We start from the raw sequence: 20768 nt of genomic DNA on the forward strand, positions 1-20768 counted from the left end.
TACAGGGTCTTGTGGTAGTTTTTTTTTTTTTTTAGGTGGCACATATGCAGTCTAAACCTTCTCCAAAAAAATATTATTGGGCAAAATTTACCCCCGTCCCCATGTTTACTTAGTAGCGGGGGGGGGGGGGGTGTGTAAGTGACTGTCATTCGGTGAGTGATAAGCTACAAAGCTACCCGCACCTCCACAACGACCGGGTCAAGGTTGTAGGAAATAGGCCCTTGTCGTCACCCCCCCCATCCTGGCAAAGTGTCCTCCCATGTTGAGGGAATATGGCCTGGTAAAGTTCACCTGTCCTCCCCCTTTCCTGGCCTGCTTGCTCAGTTAAGGGTCTTCTAAAAATTTTGGGGGGAAACCCACGCCATTGTTTTGGTGTAGGGTTCCCTTTAAAATGCATACCAGCCCAAAGGGCCTGGTATGGATTTTGGGTGGGGAACGCCACCCCTTTTTTTATTTATTTTTTTGGCGTGGTGTCACCCCTTAAATCCATATCAGACCCAAAGGGCCTGGTATGGATTGGGGGAAGGGTACACTTTTTTTTCTTTTCAGTGCCAGCTCTTATATTTACTTTCTGCTGTCAGCGGGAAAACTGATCTACAGTTGGCATGCAATAATCCTCCTCCCTGAACTACTGTAAATCTATGGCACACTGTGACCACCAGGACTATAAACACCCTAAGGTCTACAACTGGTTCTGTACATCATGTAATTACTTCTCATGTTATCTGTATCTGTATTAATCAGTTCAGAAGAGTTTGTACGTCTAGCGGCACACCACACACACACACACACACACGGCTCTGCCAATTCCCCTGGCTTCTTTGTGTGTAGGTGGGTGGAGGAGGCAGCAAAAAATAGCTTACACAAAGAGCCTTCTCCCCCTCAGCTATCTGCCAGCCTGCGGGCTCTGAAATTGATAGAAAGGAGATCAAAGATGTCCTGGTTTTATTTTTGGAATGTGTGCAAAACACTGTGAAGATGCTGCAGTACTTGATGGCAAGACAGGGACTGTGAGCTTTGTGTATACACAAAAGATTTAGCCTTCCTTGCTGTGTTCCTGCAACTTTGTTGAAGGTTTTTCCTTATTTCCTTTCAGGTGAAACCTTTGGAACCGTATATGGAGGGAGATCTCTTCTCTGTAATGAAGCTCTAAATAGCAGTGAAAACCCGGAAGGGGCTCTTTTGGAACCCTTTAGTTTATTTTCTCTGTCTTAACAAAGTCTGAGGAAGGAATCTAATGGGTCTTAATTTATAGGAGTCCTGAAAGATCCCCTAAAGTGGAACTTAAGTCATTTTTTTCAACTTAACATCTATTAAATCTTTTGCCCTTGTTTTTTTAACTTTGGATAGTAAAACTTTATTTTTTTTCTACCAGTAAATACCTTATACAGCCCACTTCCTGTTTCTTGTCTGGTGAAAAGCCTAGGATTATGACATCATGCACAGCTCTCTCTCTCTCTCTCTTTCTCTCTCTCTCTCTCTCTCTCTCTCACTCTCCTGAGAGTTTGCCAGGAAAGGAGGGGGGCGGGGGGGGATGAGTCATACGAGGGCCAATGAGAGCTGCAGAGCTGGAGGTGTGCCTGTGTAAATCCAGGAAGTGAACAGGCAACAGCTTCAGCTGCCCACAGTTAAAATGGTTGCAGACAGACTCGGTGGAAGGAGATTTCTGCAGCATATTTGGCAAGTACAGAATCACAGTATATATAAAATAATATGCAAAGTGGTTGGAGGGAAGCTTCAGAATGGCAAAAATGTTTTTATTACAAAATATGTAAGCAGACTGCAGTTCCTCTTTAAGTAGAACTAACGGCAAAAACTTTTTTTTTGGGATAGAGTAAGAGAGAGTTATATAATCAATGTCATATTTGTTTTTGCCATCTGTTTTCCATTGGGGAGATTTCAAACAAAATCTTTCTAAGGCTCCATTCACACGAGTACTGACGGGCACAGATGAGGTGGCACTGATTGGCGGCGCTGGTATGCGGCACTGATGGGCACACATAGGCGGCACTGATGGGCACACATAGGCGGCACTGATGGGCACACATAGGCGGCACTGATGGGCACACATAGGCAGCACAGATGGGCACTCATGGGCGGCACTTATGGGTGGCACTGATGGATACTTATGGGTGGCACAGATGGGCACTGATAGGTGGGCACTGGGCATGGATGGGCACTGTGGGGTGGCACTGATGGACACTGTGGGGTGGCACTGATGGACACTGTGGGGTGGCACTGATGGACACTGTGGGGTAGCACTGATGGACACTGTGGGGTAGCACTGATGGACATTGTGGGGCAGCACTGATCTACCCATGTTGCCAGTCAGTGCCCATTTGTGGGCACTGATTGGCATCTTTTTTTTTAAAAAAAAAACCTTTTATTTTTTTTGTAATTCTTTTTTTTTTTTGTTTGGCCCACCCTGGTGGTCCAGGGTGGGCTTCCCTGGTGGTCCAGTGTGGCGATCCGAGGGGGGGCTGCGCTGATAAACAATCAGCGCGAACCCCCCCTGTCAGGAGAGCCGCCGATCGGCTCTCCTATACTCGCGTCTCTCAGATGCGAGTGAGGAAGAGCCATCAACGGCTCTTCCTGTTTACATTGTGATCAGCCGTGATTGGACACGGCTGATCACGTGGTAAAGAGTCTCCGCCGGAGGCTCTTTACCGAGATCGGAGATGCAGGGTGTCAGACTGACACCCCGCATCACCGATCGCCACGCTGCGCGCCCCCACGGGCAAGCGCGGCATGAAATCCTGCAGGACGTCCATGGACGTCCTGTCAAGATTTCAGAACCACTTCCCGGACGTAAATCGGCCATAGGCCGGGCGGGAAGTGGTTAATAAGCCAATAAAATGTATCACTTAAAGTGGAGTTCCACCCTCAAAGTTTTTTTTTAAAAGTCAGCAGCTACAAATGTAGCTGCTGACTTTTAATAAGAATACTAAACCTGTCCAGGGAGTCCGCGATGTCGCCCCCCCGAGGCCGATCCAGTCATCGGATTGGGGTCAGATGTGGCCATTGGCCATAAGGCCCCTTTCAGGCTAAGGCGCTACTAAACTGCCAGTAAAACACTGAACGCTTTTGAAGAGTGTGTGAAAGCATTCATTGATTTTAATGGAAATAGTTTTTTTTATGAGCTTTTAAGGTGCTTTTTTTTATATCAAAGCACCTCAGTTCGAAAGGGGTCTAAGGGAAACCGGCAGTGGAGCCTACTGTGCATGGGTGAGTCGCACGGCGCTTTCTGAATGGCTCCATTGTCTTCTGGGACACACACACAGGTCCCAGAAGGCAGTGGGGGGAAGGAGATGGGGCAGAGCCAAAAGGGGAAATGACGTACCTCCCTGCGGCAAAGCTGGCATCACCTGTTTACTACTAAGATAAGAAAGTTGGGTGGAACTGCTAGTTTTCTGCATTGAACAAAGTGATACAACAGTAAACAGGTGATGTTTATTTAGAAATAAAAATAAATAAATCAGGAAAGCCAATGCAATCCAGGAGATTGTGCCACCTTCATCAGGGCTGGAATGATAGCTGTAACATAGTGAGCAGTGACACTGGAATACAATGGAGTATATTGTCTTAGCCGTTGGTAGTAAAAAAACAAAGTTGGGAAAATGTCCTCTAATGCCGCATACACACGGTCGTTTTTTGTGATGAAATAAAACAACGTTTTTAAAAATGTCATTTAAAATGATCGTGTGTGGGCTTCACATCATTTTTTGTCTTCAAAAAAACAACCCAAAAACATTTTGAACATGCTTCAATTTTTTATGTCGTTTTTCAAAATGTAATTTTTTGTGTCATAAAAAATGATCGTGTGTGGGCTAAAATGACGTTTTAAACCCGCGCATGCTCAGAAGCAAGTTATGAGACGGGAGCTTGAATGGAACAGAGTGCCGTCGTACGTGTTGTACGTAACCGCGCTTTTCTAGAGCATTTTCAGAAAACGATGGTGTGTGGGCAACGTCGTTTTTTATGATGAAGTTAGAAAAACGTCGTTTTTTTTCATAATGAAAAACGTTGTTTTATTTCATCACAAAAAACGACCGTGTGTACGCGGCATAAGGCTGTGTCTGCAGATATAGAGTGACCACGCTGGAGTAGATTTCCTGTGCTGTCAAGAACTGTCCAATCGTCTAATTAGATCTTTTCAAAGAATAAAATCTGAATTAATGACACATTGGCCCCTGGCTGTTTCATCATCTCACATTGTGGTGCTCCTTTTTCCCATATGTCTTCAAACAGCAATGTGAGCAACAAGATGAATGGGTGTCAATGCCATCAGACTTTGCAGGCAATGTTTACCATGCCACAACAAAACAAGGAAGGTGAATGGTAGGAAAAAAACTGTTTATGGCCATCATGAATGTTTGCCCTTGGCTCTGATTAAGAACAAGCTACAAATGTGAGCAGGTGATTGGTCTGATCGTTGCTTTCAGTTTATCACACAAATTTCAGTGCTAGTGGCGACCTCACAGTTTCTTTGTTCCTGCACAGTTACAGAATATGTATTTCTGCAGAAGGCAAATGGGTATTTTTCATACTTACTATCCTATCCGGAGGAGGAGTGCTGCGAATGAAACACTTGATTTGTCCCTTTTCACCATGCAGGGCATGCTGTGTCTGAGTGCTGGAGATGATAGGAGGACCTGCCAGACAGAACGGATCTGTTATTTCACACATCACCTAGACATGGTACACAATACCTGCTTTCACACAATGCACAAACTATTATTGTCATTTACATGGGCAGCAATCAACAGAATAATATTGTACTGATATATTTATGTTTACGTTTTTGTATCGCTGTATCAGATATTTTTCACCAGCTCGGGAGCTTAAAATTTTAAACCTGAAGACATTGGGGTAGATCCACAAAGCGAGTACGCCGGCGTATCTACTGATACGCCGGCGTACTTTCAAATTTCCTGCGTCGTATAGTTGTTTTGAATCCTCAAAACAAGATACGACGGCATCTGGGTTAGATCCGACAGGTGTACGTCTTCGTACGCCTTCGGATCTAAGATGCAATTCTTCCGCGTCCGCTGGGTGGCGTTCACGTCGTTTTCCGCGTCGGGTATGCAAATTAGCTATTTCCGACGATCCACGAACGTACGAGCGGCCGTCGCATTTTTTTACGTCGTCTGTAGTCGGCTTTTTCCGGCGTATAGTTAAAGCTGCTATTTCGTCGCGTATAGTTAGACTTGCCATGTTAAGTATGGCCGTCGTTCCCGCGTTTAATTTGAATTTTTTTTTTGCGTAAGTCGTCCGTGAATCAGAATGTACGTAAGTAACGTCTATGTTAAAGAAAAATGACGTCCTTGCAACGTCATTTAGGGCAATGCACGGCGGGAAATTTAGGGATGGCGCATGCGCAGTTCATTCGGCGCGGGGACGCGCTTCATTTAAATGAAACACGCCCCCTAATCGCCGATTTGAATTCCGTGCGGTTACGCCGCTTGAGATTCACTACGCCGCCGTAACTTATGGCGCCAATTCTTTGGGGATTCGAACCGGCCTAATGTAAGTTACAGCGGCGTAGCGTATCTCACATACGCTGCGCCGATCTATTTGTATGTTAATCTACCCCATAGCTGCTTTTTTAGCCCTGGTTCACGTTGCAGCGAATTGGCATGCGGCTGTTACCGGCAATGGCACCGTTCCAATCAGTGCGACACCACACCGATTTCCTTTTGGCAATTTCAGGGTGTGATTTCAATAGACATCTGTGCAGAAACCCGCACAGACGTCTCTAAAATCGCCCCCGAAGTCGGGACTGACATGCGGGAATTAAATCGTGCAAGTTCAGCTGAACTCGCACATTTCATTCCCGCTGTCACTGTGAACCTAGGCTAACATTGTATGTAGGTAAACCCAAACAATTACCTCCTCTTTTTTGCTCTCTTTTGTTCTGTCAAATATATGCCATTGAAAGTACCCAGAAGTAGGCAGCGATGTATGGGTTTGTCACTTTGCTTACTGCTTGCCAGCAGCTTATTGCAGTCGGCAAGTAGGCAATGTCAAGGAGCAGAATTGACATTTTAATATATAAAAAATACAAACAAATGAAAAATAAAACTGAAGTGTCATATAACATTCACCATAGTAAATATTAAGCACAAATAGAATGGAAGAACATATCTTTACAAAAAGTCAAGTATTATCCTGTGAATACCAGTGTTATCCAAACCTACAAACATCAGGTGGGTTTATCTGGTGGCAGTAGGATTCAGCTAGGTATGGGGTTGTGTAGTAGATCTTGTAGCCAGCGCAAAATAGAAAACATGTCAAGAAATATACTCAGAAAAACCCCTATAACCATTACGTTTGAAGGAGCCTATCCATAACTAATTGTAGTGGGGCAAAGCCCGGTATATCTAACCAGCCCTGCCAAAAAATTCAAGCCACGATAGGCATACTATAACAATTGTTTATATATACCGTGGACACATGGGCCTGGATTCACATACGAGTTACGCCGGCGTATCTCCAGATACGCCGTCGTAACTCTGAGTCTGAGCCGTCGTATCTATGCGCCTGATTCTTAGAATCAGTTACGCATAGATTTGTATTAGATCCGACCGGCGTAAGTCTCTTACGCCGTCGTATCTTAACTGCATATTTACGCTGGCCGCTAGGGGCGTGTACGCTGATTTACGCCTAGAAATATGTAAATCAGCTAGATACGCCAATTCACAAACGTACGCCCGGCCGACGCAGTACAGATACGCCGTTTACGTTAGGCTTTTCCCGGTGTAAAGTTACCCCTGCTATATGAGGCGTACCAATGTTAAGTATGGATGTCGTTCCCGCATCGAATTTTGAAAATTTTACGTCGTTTGCGTAAGTCGTTCGCGAATAGGGCTGGGCGTCATTTACGTTCACGTCGAAAGCATTGGCTTCTTACGGGTTAATTTGGAGCATGCGCACTGGGATACTTTCACGGACGGCGCATGCGCCGCTCGTAAAAAGCGTCATTTACGTGGGGTCACATTAAATTTACATAAAACACGCCCACATCTACCACATTTGAATTAGGCGGGCTTACGCCGGCCTATTTACGCTACGCCGCCGCAACTTTGGTTTGAGAATACGGCACTTGCCTGTCAAAGTTGCGGAGGCGTAACATAAATAGGATACGTTACGCCCACACAAAGATACGCGATTCTACGTGAATCCGGGCCTCAGGGTTTTAAATACTTTTTTAAAAACCTACACAATTGTCTTATGTGTCCTAAAACTCCAATGTATAATATTTTTCAAGATAGGAAGCTGTTAATGGCAGGATCACAAGACAAAAAAAAATGAAAAATTACTGAAAAACTAAGTCGGCCACCACATCTAAGGGCTGCATTACTCTATTTCTGGGTTTAGTTATATGTTAATGTTATACTTTTTGAAGATGGAGGATTGTCATAAAGTCTGATCTTACAAAACCAAGCATGTTTCAGCATGGCAGTTTTCAGAGGAGAGCTCAGGCATTAACCAGCTCATGGTTCTCCAATTTAAAGCGGGGGTTCACCCTATAAACCCAAAAAAAATAAATTTTTTTTCTTCTACCATAAAATCAGGCATTGTAGCGCGAGCTACAGTATGCCTGTCCCGATTTTTTTTTATCCCCGTACTCACCGTGTACTCGTACATCGAAGATACCGACTCCCCTCGGGGAATGGGCGTGCCTATGGAGACGGAGGATGATTGACGGCCGGCTCTGGCGCATCACGCTTTTCCGGAAATAGCTGAAATAGGCTTGGCTCTTCACGGCGCCTGCGCCTGCGCATAGCCTGTGCGCAGGCGCCGTGAAGAGCCGAGACCTACTCCGGCTGTCTTCGGGGAGAGTGACGTGCCAGGGCCGGCATACTGTAGCTCGCGCTACAATGCCTGTCTCGATGGTAAAATCGTGTCACTGAGGGTGAACCACCGCTTTAAGGACTTCCGGCCAAAGCAATTTTATCTCAAACTGCAGAGTGTGATATGTGGCATCGCCTGTCAGACTCGGACATTGAGATCAACAGGGCTGGACTGCAACCCAATGCTTAGCTTGCACTTGTCTCACATTGTAAAATTGCCATTTCGCAATTACAGAGACAAGTGAAAAACGGGTGTCAGGAGGTGGCAGTAGCACCTTCAGAATGCCTTCTAGCCATTGCTATGCTGCCCTCTGAAAAGCAACCCACAACAGTAGATCGCTATTCAGAGGGCGATCATTATTACCGCCAGTGACGCATCTGTCCAGCACAAACAAGCTGTAGAATCATCTCCAGGGAGTTCTGGTGGTAGATAGTAGCTACTAGCAATTAACAACACTAAATGGAAATCCATTTTTCCCCAACTATCCTTGGAAGAGCTATTTAAAAAAGGTCTGTGAATGTTGAATGAGGTTGTCCTTAATTAAAAACCTGCTGCTGTGGTTTGATTCCGCTCAGATTTGTGTGGGTTTTGTCTTATTAATATTGGAGCGCCTTAAACTTAGATTATTCTAATATTTTATTCCAGCAAACATACAGCAGAATCGCTGCATCTTTCATTTACAAATCCCCAGGGCAGAAGAAGCAGGGAAATAACAATAAAAATAATAAAAAAAACACACACAAACACCAGCCAGCTGCATCTGTCTCTCATCAGCACTCAGAAAGCGTGGAAATTAAGTCATAAAATCCCAGGAAACCTCAGCGATTTGGTACAAGCTCACAGAAAGAAAAATGGGACAGTGGGAGGCAGCGGGTAGCGGTTCAGACTCACTACCCTGCTACAGACAGCAGGGGGAGCTGTGTCTCCAGGCTCTCTGATTCAGGTCCTGACTTGCAGAAAGCTCTACCCAGAATATTCCTCATTGTTCTATGCCTGGCATTGCACAGCTCTCAAGGGCCCCTCTTTAGCGTCCTTATGCCGTATGTAGATACAGGAGGCTCTTATTATACTGATGTAATACATCTTAATTCATTTTATTCCTTATGTCACTTCACAACTGAAGAGACCGTCTCCACGGGCTCTGGGTTTATCTTTTGTTTCTCCTGGATCCATCACCTGTTTCTTTAGGAGGCGCTGCGTGACTTGTATTCTGTTAGAGACATTTTTTACACTGGGTGTTAAGGATTGCATTATATTACCCCGTGTAATCATTATACCGTATATGAACCTCGCTATTCACCACACAGGTTTGAAGGAACATAACTGTATCCAGGGCTGCCATCAGGGCGGTACAGCCAGGTCCCCAGGGGCCCGGATGGCAACACCCTTTAAAAAAAAATGTTTTTATTTTTTAGGTGTCTGGAGGTCCCCAGGGGCCCGGAGGCCTCCAGGGCCCGATGGCAACCCCCCTTTTTTTTATTTATTTTTTATAAAAAAATATATATTTTTTTAATATATTTTTATTTTATTTTTTATTAAAGGGCCAATTTTTTTAGAGGTCCGGTGGTCCCCAGGGCCCCGGATGGCAACCCCCCTCCCCCCATTTTTTTTTTTTTTTTTTATAAATAAATAAAAAAAAATGTTTTAATATATTTTTATTTTATTTTTTATTAAAAGGGACATTTTTTTTTTTTTTAGAGGTCCGGAGATCCCTAGGGCCCCAGATGACAACCCCCCCCCCCCATTTTTTTTTATATATTTTTTTTATTTCTATTATTTTTATTTATATATATATATATATATATATATATATATATATATATATATATATATATATATATATATATATATATATATATATATATATATATATATATATATAATTATTATTATTACTACTACTATTAAAGGGCCCAGAGGTCCCCAGGGCCCTGGATGGCAAGCCCCCTTGTTTTCTTTTTTATAAATGTTTATTTTATATATATATATATATATATATATATATATATATATATATATATATATATATATATATATATTTTTTTATTAAAGGGCCCAGAGGTTTCTTTTTTTAATTATTATTAAAGGGCCCAGAGGTCACAGATGTCAACCCCCCTTTTTTTTGTAATTTCTTTTTATAAAAAAATAAATCCATTTATTAAAGGGTCCCCAGGGCCCCACTTTTTTTTTTTTTAAAAAATCAATATATATTTTTTATATATATATATTTTTTTTCTTTTTATTAAAGGGCCCAGAGGTCCCCAGGGTCCCGGATGGCTACCCCCCTTTTTTTATATATATTTTTCTCTATTTCTTTTTTTTTTGTAAAGGGCCCCCCTCTTCTCAATTCGCGGCAGCCCCCCCCGCTTCTCAATTTCAGGTGTCGGCAGCACCACCCCCCCCTCCCGGTTCTCTGCTCCAGGGGGCCCATGCCTGAAGCTGTGTAAGGGGCCCCATAAATCCTGATGGTGGCCCTGACTGTATCTGTGCAACTCAAACTGAAAACACTATTTATTTCATTGTTAATATTCAACCCCTGTCTCTCATTGGCCCTGAATGCTGCTGAAATGCAATTGCTAGTGGTGGGAGCAACATCTTGCCGCCTCAGCTAGCTAGGGAGCAATTCTATAGGAAGAGACAGAGGCAGCCTCTTGATCTTGCCACTGGCAGTTTGTTGTTACAGACAGAATCACCTGAGCTCGTTTTGCTGTACTTCTTCTGTAGATCACATGAGTGCAGTTTGTTCTGCACTCCTGTGTTAACCATTTTCAGCAGACAGGGGGCTAAAGCCCAGCACTCCAGTGAGCATGGTGAGGGGGGGGACTGACTGACAGTCATCATCTTTCTGCTCATTTAGCTGTGAGAACCGAGTGATCAGTGGTGTTCGATCGCTCGGTTCTCAGTGTTGGAGGCCCGGGGGACAGATGCAGCATAAGCATTGGACCACTTAGGTATAAAACAACTGTTCTATTTATAACCTTGTGTGTTTAAAAATGTTATTAAATTCAACAAAAAACATTATAACTTAACTTTAACCTTTGATGCAAAACTATGCATTCTTGTACCATATATAACAATGCAGGAAATCTTGTTCCTCACCCCCTGGAAGCAACTGATCTGTTTTATTTCCTAGAGATACCAAATTAGTGCACAGGATTTGGGCTTGTATTATTGCTATAAAACAAGTCCTGGTGAGCTCTTACTCCCCTACAGGGAGGGACAGGAAGCCCTTGGCCTAAGGGGCAAACACAACCAACTTGGCTATAGAAAAAGTTCCATGCCATGGTGCCTCATTGGTGAAAGATGGCTTCCATTTGTTCATTTGACATCTCATAGCTGAAAAGCAATCAATGCTGGAAGACATCCCTCTGCCATGGACTGTGGTTACATGTCTGAACAGGGAGTTATATAACACCCAGCATGTGGGGCCACTGCATACAGGGCAACTAATCCAATATATCTTCATAGTACTGGCCTGTAGGCCTCTGAACCTCTGCTTTATTGATACCAGTTTCTACATTGGACTCCATTAGACTGTAAGGCAGGGGTCTCCATACTTTTAAAGCAAAGGGCCAGTTTACGGTCTTTCAGACTTCAGGGGGGCCGGATTCTGACCAGTGGGGTAGAAAATGCCCCAGGGCCGAGCAACAGTGAGAATAAACATGGCCCCAGTGTTGGTGGGCAGTAGGAGGAGAAAAAGAGCTCCATCATTGCTATTAGTCTAGGAAATAGTGCCCCATCGTTGGTGCCTTTGGCAGAAATAGTGCCTCATATCATTGGGAGCAATACTGCCCCAAGGGCCAGGTGAAGGCTAGCAAATGGCCACATCCGGCCCTCGGGCCGCAGTTTGGAGACCCCTGCTGTAAGGGGTGCTCCTAAATCTCAAAGTAGTAACTTGGCATACCTCCCAACTTTTGAAATGGAAGCAAGAGACACCTATTACAAACGTATGTAGGCATAAGACACACTCCCTACCACGCCCCCTAAGCAGAGATATACAAAAAAATATATTAGTTAACCCCACAATTTTTTATTTTTATTTTTTTTACCACTACTATTGCTCTCTATTGGCTTTTGACATTTATATATGCAACAATTTAGAAATCTGATGAAAGGTTTAGCACTTTTTTGAAAGCTAAATAGTGCATTTTATATACAATTATACTGAGCAGACAAAATGAGGGACAAATGAGGAGGAACAGAGAATTTGTTCCAAATCAGGGACAGTCCCTCAAAATCAGGGGACAGTTGTGAACTATTGACAACCGAAAACAAAAATGCCCCTGCGCATGAGTGGATTGTCCGATAATCAGAAGGTCTATGGCGGTGCCGATGACGAAATCGCTGGCCTTGCTGCCCCTCAAGGATGGGGGTATCCTAGTACAGACAAGAAAAAAACAAAAAAAGGCGCACCAGCCTAGTGTATTACCGTTGTGGCAAATTTTATTACGATACTGAGTAAAAAAAACAGTTGTGAACTATAACTTGGTCCACTATAGCTGTGTTTATACTCTGAAGCCTCGTACACACGATCAGTCCATCCGATGAGAACGATCTGAAGGACCGTTGTCATAGGTAAACCGATGAAGCTGACTGATGGTCTGTCGTGCCTACACACCATCGGTTAAAGAAACGATTGTGTCAGAACGCGGTGACGTAAAACACAACGATGTGCTGAAAAAAAAACGAAGTTCAATGCTTCCAAGCATGCGTCGACTTGATTCTGAGCATGCATGGATTTTTAACCGATGGTTGTGCCTACTAACGATTGTTTTTTTCCCATCGGTTAGGAATCCATAGGTTAATTTTAAAGCAAGTTGGCTTTTTTTTAACCTATGGGGCCCACACACGATCGGTTTGGACCAATGAAAACGGTCCATCAGACCGATGTCCTCTGGTTAACCTATCGTGTGTGCGAGGCCTTATCCTACCTCAGGATGGTCAGGACTACTTATAAAACATGTAGCAATACTGCTTCATGGGCCTACTTGTCCAGGTTATTTTGTTTGCTCATTTCGGAAGTCAGTTTGCTATGTGTATTGTACGCTGACCCCCAGGGTTTTAATACTTTAATGCGAAGATTGCAGGGTGGAAGTGTCACAAGTACAGACCTTCCTTCAGTTAGGTCACACACACACAGCTTCATTGTGCGCCATTGCTGTTGTAATGTCCCCTTGTCATTGAGATGACAGGCTGGTGGCTCTGGGGTCAGCTGTACATTGTGGTGCAGATGATGTCTTTTGTGTGTTGTATAGATCACACCAGTGTTTACTGTAATGCCAGATAAAGGCTTTATGGATTTTTTCTCTTTGTTACAGTGTCACCTTGCTCGTTGACTGTCACATCTCTTAGTAGTGTGGGTCTATTGCCATATAACCCTGCGCTGACTTGCTTACCTCTGTTCCCACTTCTGGGCCAGTGAGCAAATTCACAGTTCGTTTTATCGCAACGGTTATAAGTGCTCTTAGTATTTTATTAGCTAACAGGGAGCTGTTATGGCGATTTCCCAGAATGCATTGCTTCTATTTACCATAGAGTCACTTTGTACCGCAGAAGCCGCAAAGTTATCATTAAGTTTTAAGCAGCCTGGGTTCACAGAATACATTCATCACAAAATCATGTCTCAGAGGAGGACAAAGTACTTGTATATATTACTTCAGCAAATAAGGCCTGACCCGACTAAAGGCTGCCATACAAATTAGCTGTGATCCAACCTCCCTCACCCATCTGAATTGGGCAATGGTGCACTATATACAAACAGTTGCTGTGTGTGTGTGTGATATATATATATATATATATATATATATATATATATATATATATATATATACATACACACACACACACACTCGTATACACATTCACCTGAAATTTCTCTTGGTCTTCCTGTATGCAATGCCTCAATTATCCTGCATTCTAGCGGAGATTATTTGAGTGCAGAGACCAATAATGTGCAATAACCCTGAGCAGCCAGAGCCCGAATCATCTTGCAGCCGTTTCATATCATCAGTAATGACTGAAGTGGTTGCTATGGGTTACTGAACATCATTGCTTTTTGCACCACGTTGTTAAATCTCTTAGTGTTATTGCTGTCCTTTAGGGCAGGCTTGTTCCATCTCTATGGAAGGATGCAAGACAGATCAAGTTTATATTCAACAGCTCCTAAATCTTTGTGTTTCCTATTGTGGTTAATATATAAATGTAAAAGGGACCCTTACAGGATGAGGCTCTCATGGGAAAGTGGAAATGTTCTATAATGACCTTGCAACTACTGTCTCATCAGTAAGCTGCACATCCTTCAATATTACTGGTAGTGCCGACTTTGCCAACCAGCTTCACATGTGCACTGCACCATTACTATGTAGTAAAGCTGGAGGCTGTTATTTAAATTTGGGGAGTCAGGGGCTGGCTGGCATTTATTAGGAACAGAGGTATGAGGGGCTGCATGCATTGCGATATGAGGAAAGATGGCTGGACTTATAGGAAAAATAACTGTTCTGTATGGGTGTATCCTAAGGGCTAGTACAGACGGACGGACTGTCCGCTCAAAACTGTCCGCTGGACCGTTTTGAGCGGACATGTCCGCCCGGAGATTTCTGTCTGATGGTTGTACACACCATCAGACAGAAACCTGTCCGCTCGGCCGTACACACGACCGAACATGTCTGCTGAAACTGGTCTGCGGACCAGTTTCAGCAGACATGTTCGGTCGTGTGTACAAGGCCTAAGAGTACATGCAAGGTTACTGGAGCCTCCAATTGGATCCTTGTAGGAACATGCAGAAAGCGTAAAATTATGAACATGCCAATCCACTAGTAAGTGTTTAGAAAAGATTTTATTGTAGCAGTCAACAAAATTTACCAACGCGTTTCATCCACGCTTGAAAATTATGAAGCCAATATCGAATAAAATCAGCAAAGTATTGAATGCACTAGTTCCAGCTACCAAAAATGATTGTCGTAGAATTATTATGTTATCTGTTTCTTTTGTAAAGAGTATCTTTCCCCCTCTGTTCCTACAATTTGCTTTAAAGGAGTTGTAAAGTCTCAAGGTTTTTCACCTTAATGCATTCTATCCATTCAGGTAAGACCCCTTTTTCTTACCTGGACCGGATCGTTTCAGCAAGGAGCCCAGCAGTTCCAGCCGCTGTCTCGGCTCCTCATTGGATAGACTGATAGCAGCAGGAGCCATTGGATCAAATCCAGTGACACAGGAGCTGGGGGCAGGGCCGAGTCCTGCTGTCTGTGTCAATGGACACAGCAGCAGGACTCGGAAACGTGCCTGCATGTGTGTACCCCATGGAATATGGCTCTTCTTGGGGGCACTCGATGAAGAGGAGGGGCCAGGAGTCCATCAAGTCCAACCTGTGTGTGTGCTTTTATGTCAGTATTACATTTTATATGTATGTTGGCACCTGAACCTGAATTCCAGAGAGAATAAGTTCAGTGCTCGTAACCTTTCTTCATAACTAATATCCTCCAGTCCCTTTATTAGCTTTGTTGCCCTTTTCTGGACTCTCTCCAGATCCAGCACATCCTTCCCGAGGACTGGTGCCCAGAACTCGATGGCATATACTCCAGATGCGGCCGGACCAGAGTCTCGTAGAGTGGGAGAAATATTGGTTTTATCTCTGGAGTTAATCCCTTTTTTAACGTATGCCAATATTCTGTTTGCTTTGCTTGCAGCAGTTTGGCATTGCATGCCATTGCTGAGCCTGTCATCTACTAGAGCCCCCTTTTCCATTCTAGATTCCCCCAGAGGTTCTCCCCCAGTGAGTAGATTGTATTCATATTTTTGCCACCCAAATGCATTATTTTACATTTTTCTACATTAAAGTGGAGTTCCACCCATAAATATAACATTACATCAGTAGTTTTAAAAAAATGTCATTAGTCCTTTACGAATTTTTTTTTTTTTTTTAGATGCCTTCAAAGTGTTGTTGCTAGGCAGAATAGTTAATCTTCCCACTTCCTGCACCTAGGTGCTTAATGCACCGCACAGACTCCTGGGAATGTAGTGGGTGTAACTTTCCAGGAGTCTGTGCACTCCCCAGTCTCAAAGAATCATGTGACTTGGACAGCACAGGTGCTGAAACCTGATCTGACACTGCTTGTGCAGCACTGAGCATGTGCGAGATCTGGAAGGCTGAAATCCAGGAAGTCATACAGTCTGGCTTCATGATGCCCACACTTAAGATGGCCCCAGTCAATTTCTATTTTATAAAGTGTCTAAATGCTGTAACAACCTAACAAAACGGACCTTAGTTTACAGACTAACTTTACTAGAATACATTAAGCTTGTGTATTACAGGGGTATTTATATTTAAAAAGTGAAATTGTGGCCGGAACTCCGCTTTAAACATAATTTGCCATGTATTTGCCCACCCTATTAATTTGTTTAGATCTTCTTGCAAGGTTTCCACATCCTGCAGAGAAATGATTGCCCTGCTTAGCTTAGTATCATCCGCAAATACTGAGATTGAGTTGTTTATCCCATCCTCCAGTTCGTTTATGAATGAATTAAAGTTTGTGCAAAAATAGTCCATACATGAGACTGGATTGTCTCAAACAAGGAAAGCTAAATATATCCTGAGGTGAAATCTTCAAAACTTTCACCACACCGCGTGCACTCAGTGTTTCAACTCCCCTTTGGTTAAACGCTCACCGAATGGCGATGCCTTGCACTCTCATGCCCGGCAAAACAGCAACAACCCTTATCCACCGATATCTAGAAGTGACACCCGATATCATGGACTCTCCATATATAATGGAACGAAGTGCTCCAATAGTGCAGTATCGTTATAAAAAGTTTATTCTATTAAAACAGCATCAAACATTGCACTCACATACGTAAGCTCAAATCCATGAATCCTAGAGGCATCCACTTGTGGCAGCAAATAGGTGAACTGGATCTCACCAGCGAACAATGGTGATCCTCTGTCACTTTCGTTATAGCGTCAAGTGTAAAAAGCTGGTTGCCGTATGCGTACAGCCACATCCTCGATGTTTCGTCACAACGATCTACTCAGATTGGCTGTACAGCAGGTAACGCTCCCTTTATAGTGCATCGTTAATTAAACGAGACACCTGCATCACATGTGCCAACAGCATGTCCCCGCAACCACAATACAGCCAGCACTTCCTCTGTCTATACTCATATTGAAATCAATCATAGTCAGCGCATTCATATAAAATATACACAGTATAAAGCATAAGCGATTTCCACCACTGCTAATCACTGAATCAATGCATATGCATATACTGCTTAACAATAAATGTAAATATATGCATCATAAATAAAATAAAAATATCTAAAAAAAAAACATGTTTTCATATAAATATAAACCATTTTTATAAAACATGTTTTCATATAAATAAAAACTTTTACATTACTACATCGCAACCTACTTCTTATTAATCGATTATACAGAGAAAAAAAAAACATTTAACATAGTAGAACACATCATCTCATATTAGATCATTGAGATCCAGCTCAACTGAACTATATAGTGCCTTGTTGATTAACCACTTCAAAACCAGGCACTTAACCCCCTTCCTGCCCAAGCCAATTTTCAGCGCTGTAGCTGTTTAAATTACAATTGCGCAGTCATGCTACACTGTTCCCAAACAGAATTTTTATCATTTTGTTTCCACAAATAGAGCTTTCTTTTGGTGGTATTTGATCACCCCTGTGGTTTTTATTTGTTGCTAAATAAAAAAAAAAAAAAAAAAAAAAAGGTTTTCTTATCTTTCGGTGATATACTGAGTGTGAGTTGCTTTTGTCCCACCAAATGCGAGATATAGTTTAGTTTTTGCCGTGGCGCTGGGCGGCTGCATTTCATTCGTTAGGTGGACAGTTGGGGGCGTTAAAACCAAGGCCCAACCAGCCTTCTGTGTGAACAAGCCCCGACACTGCACGGGTTGAGGAAGCAGAAAATGGACACAGATGGTCTGCATTTTCCAGTCTCAGATCTGCTTTCACACATTAATATTTTACATACTGGATTCAGAAACAAACTATATTATCTTATGAAGAACAAAGCAGATAAATCCTCCAGTTAGAGAAGTAATGTGTAAGAAAGGAAAAGTAAAGTTTTTCACCATCCAGTCTGTATCCAGATTTTCTGCTGCTCCAGTGATTCTGGCTCCTTGCAGGGAATTGTGGGGCTTCTCCTACGCACGGTTTTCCTATGCATTTTTAACATCACAGCTGTTTAAGGTACTCGCCTGCCAGCCTCACAACTCAACAGCGTTTAGCCGGGGAGCTGCGGTAACATATGGTCATGGGTTGGTTCTTAGAATTATAATAGCATGGATGACGGGGCTGCATGTCCCCTAACTCATCCGTTTGATTTGGGGTGGAGGGGGATATCCAGGTCTGGCTCCCACCAGGAACTCTTTTCTGTCGGCTGAGCTTTCTCTTTGTATGAAAAATATGCTTTTTTTCCGCTGTGTGAGGGTTAAATTGGACTGATGGTAAAACAAAAAACCCTCTACTGGCTTAAGATATGAATAATATTTAGATTCTGGTTCACCTCAGTCTGTAATACATCAACAGAACTGAGTGCCTGTGAAATGAAAAAAAATCAATGCATTGGAGAGAACTGCAGGTAGAAACATTTCTCTTTTGGCCCTAAAGGTTCTTTTACACTCGCGGCAATGCAGGCGTTCAAGAGGCGCTACTGCCGCCTCCTGACACCAATTTTACATTGAGGGACCACGCCGCAACTTACAATGTGGCCCCGCTGATCTCCATGGGTGAGTTTGACAGGTAGTGCCCATGTTAAAAATGTTGTAGCTACAAAGCAAATGCCTGTTGGGCTCAGCCACGTGTTTTTACTGCCCCCAGCTGCCAATGTGAAAAGGACCTGCAGCTTTTGTTTGCCTTTTAACCCCTTGTGTGCTACTTGTTTTTGCTTTTCCCCATCTACAGTAGATGGCCACTAATCACATTTACATATAGTCATATAACAAATTATTTTTATAATCACAGAAACAAGACCACATGACTCCCAACTGTTAATTGTTTGGTCAAAGTTCTTCTCCTATCCACAAACATCACCTCTTTTAGACTTGATTAATGTTGGTACTAAATATCTTTTGGAGTCCTTCTTATAAGTCACTGTGAAACCTAAAGTCGATTTAACCACTTTCTGACCGTGCTATAGCCAAAAGACCCCAACATTGTGGCAGGGGTGGCTGGGGGTGTTTTTTTTTGGGGGGGGGGGGCGGCAAACAACACCCCCCGAGCTGCCCCTACCCCCGCGGCACAGCACTAACACCCAGAGCAACCCCCCCCCGCATACCACCACCCACTGTCCTTACCCTGGATGCGGGCGGTGAGAGCAGCGGTCGGAGCTGATGCGGCCATCTTCCAGCCCTGTCCTTCAGTGTGGAGGCCTCGGAAAAAGCTGTTCCGGTGTGCTCTCCTGGAGCAGCTTTCGCGGTGCGTCTCCTCCCGGTGCTAGGCGTCGAATAGGATCACCTGACATTTTGGCCAATTGGGAAACGGGTTTCATACCTGCCTCCAGATTGGCCGGGAGGAGGATCAGTGTTGCAACAGTGAATATTCATTTGCTGTTGCCACACATCTGGCTGGGCTCCGGTCGTATGCTCTGTGACCCCAGCCCACTATATTTTGAAGCCTATTAGAGCCTCTGGCTTTAATCAGGTGCTTGGGAAAAAAAAAACCCTGGCTACTGTAATTCATGTGCCCGGTGCCCTGAAATGGGGTGGTAACATGTTAGGCATGAATCTATCCACTGCATATATTTCACCCGCGTTTAAGAAAGTACAGCATGCTGCATTTCTTCCCATTGGAATGCACAAAAAATGCATGGCAAAGAAATGTAAATGTACATGCAGAACAGCACACTGAAACGATTCAACAAGCTCTATGATTTTGCTCACATGATGCTACTATGATTTGCTTACAAGAGGCACCACTTGGCCCAAATATGTTACAGTATACACAGCTGTTCTTCATAATAAGCCTGTTATGTCTTAATGCTTTGTGACTTCTTAGTATATTTTTTGATTTGCTATGTATCTAGAAGGCTACTGGTAGACATGTAAACCGGGAAAGTTTGCTCCTCAACAATGTTGGAAAGTGTGATTAGAGTGTGACTTCACGCCTAAAATGTTGGTGCTAACATACACATCTTTCCAGACACCATCAAATCATTTCACGTAATTAAAGCTGAACTTCAGGCAGACAGAAAAAACACCATGTAATCCAGTTATGTATTCATTAAAATTCATTTTCTTTTCTACATAGAGCTAGTGCAAGTACCTAAAGCTGTCGTTTTTGTTTGTTGTTTTTAAAAATATGTATTTACATTTGTTTTCCATACATCAGAAGTTAAAGGGGTTGTAAAGGTACAATTGTTTTTCCTAAATAGCTTCCTTTACCTTAGTGCAGTCCTCCTTCACTTACCTCATCCTTCCATTTTGCTTTTAAATGTCCTTATTTCTTCTGAGAAATCCTCACTTCCTGTTCTTCTGTCTGTAACTCCACACAGTAATGCAAGGCTGTCCCTGGTGTGGAGTGTCATGCTCGCCCCCTCCCTTGGACTACAGGAGAGTTAGGACACCCACTAACACACAGCTCCTTTCTCTATCTGCAGCGTAGAGAGCGTCCTGACTCTCCTGTAGTCCAAGGGAGGGGGCGAGCACGATACTCCACACCAGGGAGAAAGCCACCCATTACTGTGTGGAGTTACAGACAGAAGAACAGAAAGTGAGGATTTCTCCGAAAAAATAAGGACGTTTAAAATCAAAATGGAAGGATGAGGTAAGTGAAGGAAGACTGCACTAAGGTAAAGGAAGCTATTTAGGAAAAAAAAAAATTCCGTTACAACCCCTTTAGGGCCCTTTCAGACGTACGGACAAACGGTCCGTTTATTACAAGTCCGT

At 43.3% G+C, this 20768-nt stretch overlaps 1 protein-coding gene across 2 annotated transcripts in view; it reads right to left on the reverse strand.

The window, feature by feature from the left end:
• KIRREL3 (kirre like nephrin family adhesion molecule 3) overlaps positions 1-20768 on the reverse strand; it is a 1042107-nt gene that overhangs the window by 80348 nt on the left and 940991 nt on the right. For both annotated transcript variants that reach the window (XM_040326200.1, XM_040326201.1), the window contains exon 11: positions 4552-4652. In XM_040326200.1, the coding sequence (XP_040182134.1) occupies positions 4552-4652 (101 nt within the window). The remainder of the gene's footprint in view (positions 1-4551; positions 4653-20768) is intronic.

This window comes from Rana temporaria, chromosome 10 (assembly GCF_905171775.1).
Source record: "Rana temporaria chromosome 10, aRanTem1.1, whole genome shotgun sequence".
NCBI classification, from domain to species: Eukaryota; Metazoa; Chordata; class Amphibia; order Anura; family Ranidae; genus Rana; species Rana temporaria.